General features: G+C 37.3%; 1 protein-coding gene across 9 annotated transcripts in view; it reads left to right on the forward strand.

Moving 5' to 3' along the window:
* RHOT1 (ras homolog family member T1) overlaps positions 1-6,849 on the forward strand; it is a 72,016-nt gene that overhangs the window by 30,658 nt on the left and 34,509 nt on the right. For all 9 annotated transcript variants that reach the window (XR_001829156.2, XM_017542078.2, XM_017542080.2 and 6 more), the window contains exons 9-11: positions 4,535-4,633; positions 5,160-5,268; positions 6,009-6,129. Coding sequence is in view for 8 of the 9 variants with exons in the window: in XM_017542078.2 (XP_017397567.1) it covers positions 4,535-4,633; positions 5,160-5,268; positions 6,009-6,129 (329 nt within the window). In the remaining variant the exon portion in view is untranslated. The remainder of the gene's footprint in view (positions 1-4,534; positions 4,634-5,159; positions 5,269-6,008; positions 6,130-6,849) is intronic.

Here is a 6,849-nt window from a genome sequence, read left to right on the forward strand (position 1 = left end):
AAAAAAAAAAGAGAAAAAGAAACAGGTGCTTGCTATATTGCCCAGCCCAGGCTGGTCTCGAACTCCTGGCCTCAAGTGATCATCCTGCCTTAGCCTCCTGAGTTACAGGAGTCTGGGATTACAAGTGTGAGCCACCACACACAGCTTGAGGCGGTTGTTTTTATCAGGAGAGGTATTATTTTTAAGAATAAAGAGTTGCAGATATCTTTCAGGAAAAGCTTATAGTATAAGTGAGTGCTCAGCAAACTGGCTCATAGGCCACATTTGGCCTACCACCTGTTTTCACACAGTCTGTATGCTAAGGGAACATTTTATATTTTTATTCATTCATTCATTCCTGTTGCCCAGGTTGGAGTGCAGTGGTGCGATCTCAGCTCATTGGGTTCAAGCGATTCTCCTGCCTCAGCATCCGAAGTAGCTGGAACTACAGGCATGTGCCACTACGTCCGGCTGATTTTTGCATTTTTGATAGAGACGGAGTTTCATCATGTTGGCCAGGCTAGTCTTGAACTCCTGATCTCAGGTGATCTGCCTGCCTTGGCCTCCCAAAGTGTGGGGATTACAGGTGTTAGCCATCATGCCTAGCCATATGTTTTTAAATGATTGAAAAAAATAAAAAATAATATTTTGTGATAGGTGAAAATTATATTACATTCAAATCTTATCATTTCATAAAGACAAAGTTTTATTGTAACATAGCCATACTCATTCTTTTTTTTTGGAGACGGAGTTTCGCTCTTGTTGCCCAGGCTGGAGTACAGTGATGCTATCTCAGTTTACCACAACCTCCATCTCCCCGATTCAAGCACTTCTCCTGCCTCAGCCTCCTGAGTAGCTGGGATTACAGTCATGCACCACCATGCCTGGCTAAGTTTTTTGTATTTTTAGTAGAGTTGAAGTTTCTGTATGTTTATTAGGCTGGTCTTAAACTCCCAGCCTCAGGCGATCCGCCTGCCTTGGCCTCCCAAAGTGCTGGGATTACAGGTGTGAGCCACCGCACCCAGCCACCACACTCATTCTTTTAGGTTATCTGTTGGCTGTTGGCATGCTACAAAGGCAGAGTTTAGTAGTTTCACTAGAGGTTATATGTGCTACTCTCATCCCTTTTCACTGCTGCTGAGTGTACTACTAATTGCACTGACACACTTGACAGCATTTCAAGTACTATGTATATCACCGTACCGTGACCTTTTATTTGTATTCACCATATACCCATCATGCCAAAACATGAAAAGAAAAATGGATTTTTAGATGGGAAAGCAGATAAATTTTCCAGGCTCAAATTACAGCTCCAGCATCATGTTTTTAGACCTTGATGCAAATGCAAAGGAAATTTCCATATTTCATAATCCATTTAACTATGCAGTTGTGTTTCCATTAACTTTCAGTTGAAATTGATTAATCTGCAGTGTAATGACATGCTAAAAGGCAAACATCAAGAAAATAATCAAATATAATTTTATAAATACCTTGTGCTCTAGCAAAATCATAGGTTTGTGGATATGTACCAGTATTGGCAGTATATATTTGCACAAAAAGACACTTTCAAAGATGGGACATGTAAAATCTCATTACAGATTAGAATATAAACATTTGCAATTAATTACAGCATTAACATATAAACATTTGGAATTAATTTTCCTGGTGGACAGCACTAACTTTAAACCCCAACAAAGCAAATTTCCTTTGCTGAGTACAGTTTGCAATACAGGTTTATTAATAAGAAGAATTCCTTTTCCTTCCAAAAGGAATTTCCTTCTTCTTATTAACAAACCTGTATTACAAAACTGTACTCAGCTATATTTTGAGTTTTGTCAATAAAAGCTTTGTGGAAGTTTGATTTCTTTCTTACCTGTAAGTACCTACATGACATGCTTGATTTTGCCTGTTGGCCCCAAAGCCTAAAATATTTGCAATGTGGCCCTTTGCAGAAAAAATGCCAACTCCTGGTATAAATAATTAATTTGTGTTATCCCTTACTCTGATGCTAGTTTACTCTTATTGCTGGTTTACTTTTCCTTAGTTAGGATTCTTCTTTCTAATTTACTCTTAATCAACTATTTCCCAAACTTGCCTCATCATAATTGTCACTGGGTGTTACTGGTTAAAAATATAGATTCTAGTGCCGGGCGCGGTGGCTCAAGCCTGTAATCCCAGCACTTTGGGAGGCCGAGGCGGGTGGATCACGAGGTCAAGAGATCGAGACCATCCTGGTCAACATGGTGAAACCCCGTCTCTACTAAAAATACAAAAAATTAGCTGGGCATGGTGGCGCGTGCCTGTAATCCCAGCTACTCAGGAGGCTGAGGCAGGAGAATTGCCTGAACCCAGCAGGCGGAGGTTGCCGTGAGCCGAGATCGCGCCATTGCACTCCAGCCTGGGTAACAAGAGCGAAACTCCGTCTCAAAAAAAAAATTTATATATATATAGATTCTATTCTGATTCAGCTAGCTGTTGTATTTTATGATCAAGGAAATTTGGGAAACAATCTTAATGCTATGGGAACTGTTATAGGAATTTATCTCTGAGGCCTTAGCCTAGCAGTGTATGAAATCCCCTCTATTAGTTTGTTCTCAATTTTTTAATAGCTACTTTGTTCTTAGGCCTATTTTTAGTTTTGCTAATCTGTTAATCCCTCATCCCTTCCCCCATCCCACAAGAATAAAATATCTACCACCATCTGTTACTCAGTTCTTAGGTGGACCCACATGAGAGGTAAAATTTCAGTAGAGCTTATATGTGCTACTCTTCTCTCTTTTCACTGCTACTGAGTACACTACTAATTGCACTGACACACTTGACAGCATTTCAACTACTATGTATATCACCGTACCATGACCTTTTATTTATATTCACCATATACCCATCATGCCAAAACATGAAACAAAATGGATTTTCCACCACACCTGGCTAATTTTTGTATTTTTAGTAAAGACAGTTTCCCCATGTTGCCAGGCTGGTCTCGAACTCCTGACCTCAGGTGATCTGTACTCCTCTGCCTCCCAGTGCTGGGATTACAGATGTGAGCCACCGCGCCCAGTCTCAAATGCTTTCTAAATGTTTGACTTCTTTCTCTCATTTCTTTCTAATCTTTTTGTATCTTAAGTTTGATCGTTTTCTCACTATATCAAATTACTCTCCCAGAGACCTCATTTAAAACAAGAAAAGAAGAGGTTGTCTGTATATGTTTGGAAGATAATTATTTTCTTTCCTATTTTTTAAAGAATTTCTTTTCTGCATTTGAGTTTGATAGCATGATCAAAGCTGTCATCATTACCATTTTGTATGTTAATATGTTTATATTTCCTCACCGTGACATCTCATCTCTCTCATCTAGCTAGAACTGTAAGAGATCTATCTCCAAGCTTAGACAAAGTTTAAAGATCTCCTTGAAGTTTTATTATCAAAATTGTTGGCAGTGATTATCCTATAGTGTTTATACAGTGTAGAAGTATGTGGGCCTTATTTTATAATAATCACATATTCTATCCATGATGAATCATAAAACAAAAATTAAGGAAGTTGTCAAAATATATTTCCAGCAGCATTAGTCATAAAAGTTTTAGAGTCACAAAAGGCAAAGTTCTTTTTTTTTCTCTTCTTTTTCTTCAGTCGTACAACAAAATCTTTTTAAAGTATGAATAATTCTTATACTAGGAAGTTAGTAAAATTTTTTTACACTTATTAACTGGTGATATTTTGCCACTTGTTTATGAATAAGTGTATTTTATTTCCCAGCTTTAACATACAACAGATCTCATTCTGCTACCAGATGGCTGATGGTCAGAAATCAGAAGTTGGCGGAAAGTCCTTAGTAGTTTTCAGATTCTCTGTGGAATGAGGGAAGATACACATTAAAAAATGTTTTTTTCTGAATTGTAGTACTTGAGTTTTAGTTGAAGAAAAAAATGTTTTGTTTTGTTTTTTTAAATGTGACTACAAGAATGAATCCCTCCTAAAGAATAACTTCTCTTTTGCCTCTTGTTAGAGGATTTATTGTCATAAGGGGAGAGCTTAACCATTCTAAATACCAGTCTCAGCAAATATTGCCTCGTTTACTTAAAAAGGCTTGCATATAAAAGTAAATGGCTTTGCTTTAGTTCATTTTTTCATGTTGGTTGTATTTGATATTATGTAAAAACAGAATTATTCTCAGCATTGCTTATGAAAATCACGGTTTAAAATCCTATTTTTTTTTTTTTTTTGAGACGGAGTTTCGCTCTTGTTACCCAGGCTGGAGTGCAATGGCACGATCTCGGCTCACCGCAACCTCCGCCTCCTGGGTTCAGGCAATTCTCCTGCCTCAGCCTCCTGAGTAGCTGGGATTACAGGCACACGCCACCATGCCCAGCTGATTTTTTATAGTTTTAGTAGAGACGGGGTTTCACCATGTTGACCAGGATGGTCTCGATCTCTTGACCTCGTGATCCATCCACCTCGGCCTCCCAAAGTGCTGGGATTACAGGCGTGAGCCACCGCGCCTGGCTAAAATCCTATTTTAATTAAAATTATTTCTTTTTTCCGTGATTTACAGATGAAACCAGCCTGTATAAAAGCCCTTACTCGTATATTTAAAATATCTGATCAAGATAATGATGGTACTCTCAATGATGCTGAACTCAACTTCTTTCAGGTAATGGTCCTTTATTTCAGACATTTGCATATCTTTTATTTTTGCTGATAAAAGCTATAAAAATATATTAGCTTAAACAACAAGAATAATGTGTTATAAACATGTCTCTTTCACATAAAACTATCTTTTACATCTACCTATATAAGCCTTTACTTAGGCTGTAAAACTCTCTTATGCCCAGGAATTGAGGGGATTTTGATAGCCTCATTTCATGGTATAAAGTGGGTGTGTTAAGGATGACTTGAAGTCTGAACTCTGAATCATTTTGTTTTCTTCGTTTTGAATAACAAAGCTACACAAAGAGCCCTGTGTTTTAGAAACAGGATGGAAGGAATTGGGAATGTTTCATTCTCTCTAAGTATGACATGTTTTACTTAAATAATACAAAGTGGAGACCATTCCTAATGTGGAATGTTTCTTTGGTTGCAACTCTTGGATTTAATGTTGCTTTGTAGATTATCATTTTACATTATTCGTGGTTTTAATGCTGGTTTGTTTTAAAATATATTTTTATGTTTTTTGCTAGAGGATTTGTTTCAACACTCCGTTAGCTCCTCAAGCTCTGGAAGATGTCAAGAATGTAGTCAGAAAACATATAAGCGATGGTGTGGCTGACAGTGGGTTGACCCTGAAAGGTGGGTGGATGGTATTTTTCCCCCTTTTGAAACCTAATATTTTCAAAATTTGGCAAAAGGTAAAGGTTTTTATTGCATTATTTATACGTTAAGGAAATGTTACTCTTTAATAGTATGCCTAAAGTCTGATTTGGATATTTAAGAGTTGGAAGGGACAGGCCATTGTTGGGGATTATCATCTTGACTGCCAGTATAAATTAGAGGTAGGGAAATTGGTTGGATCTCAAGGATACAGAGGTCCACCTAAGGGAAAGAGATATCTGGAACAAACAAATATATCTTAAAATTCTTCCTACTCATAAGCAACCTTTAAATAGTCATTATTTTTAGGGAATTTTGTCTATGAGTCAAATTAACCAGCTAGAATAGTCCCTGGAGAATATATTATAGAGGCACAGTGAAGTTAATGAAATTGAAAACCAGAATTTTCCATTACAAAAATAAGCTCAAAGATATGTAAAACACTACTCTCATATAACTTTGTGCATGTCAGTATATTTCTTGAGATGTAATGTTGATCATTTCCTCCAGTGCTCTCTCTTACTGAGCTGGATGTATATGTGAAACAACTCAGAAATCAGCTCTGTTTCATTGAGATGCTTGTGAATTTTGTTTTGCTTTGAGCTTTACTACACAAAACTAGCATCCATATGTTCATGAATCAAGTTCTTGCCATTATATTACATGCTTTTCTCCTATGTGACTCTGTATCCTTTATTTACTAATTTACTTTATTTCAGGTTTTCTCTTTTTACACACACTTTTTATCCAGAGAGGGAGACACGAAACTACTTGGACTGTGCTTCGACGATTTGGTTATGATGATGATCTGGATTTGACACCTGAATATTTGTTCCCCCTGTATGTACCTTTGGTTTTTTCTTTTTTTAAATTTTTTATTGAGACAGGAGCTCACTATGTTGCCCAGGCTGGTCTTGAACTCTTGGGTTCAAGCGATCCTCCCACCTCAGCCTCCCAAATTGCTGTGATTACAGACATTGAGCCATGCCCAATCACCTTTGGTCTTCTAATTGATTTTACTGGCTAAATATTTTTAAGGCTTATTCAGCACATGGGGAGGTGGGCCTTAGGCTGCTTGGGGATATTTTAGAATTATAGCAGAGACTTATAGCAGGATTTCTCAACCTTGGCAATATTGACATTTTGGACCAGACAGTTTTTTATTGTGGGTGTCCTATGCAGTATAGGATGTTTACCATGTCAATTGATGTCAGTGACACCTCCAGTTGTGGCAACCAAAACTGTTCAGAAATTGCCAAATGTACCCTCTGAAGCAAAATCATCCCCAGTTGAGAACCACTGATTCCGTCATGGCTCAAACTTTTCCTCTTCTTGTGAAGACTGCAAGTACCTTTTTTGGTTCATTTGCTGAGGAAGGGAAAAATAAGATGCTGGATAAACTTGTTCTGGGAGTCAAGGCATCTCATAAATATGTTGGTTAACGTTTTTCTTACAATGTTCTTCTCCCTTAGTTTTATAGCCTGTTCTTAGCTTAAGTTGAAGTAGGTATTTTCTTAAATGACTGGTCTATTTGTGGTTTTTTTTTTTTTTTTTTTTTTT

Source organism: Cebus imitator, unplaced genomic scaffold (genome assembly GCF_001604975.1).
Source record: "Cebus imitator isolate Cc_AM_T3 unplaced genomic scaffold, Cebus_imitator-1.0 Scaffold140, whole genome shotgun sequence".
NCBI lineage: Eukaryota > Metazoa > Chordata > Mammalia > Primates > Cebidae > Cebus > Cebus imitator.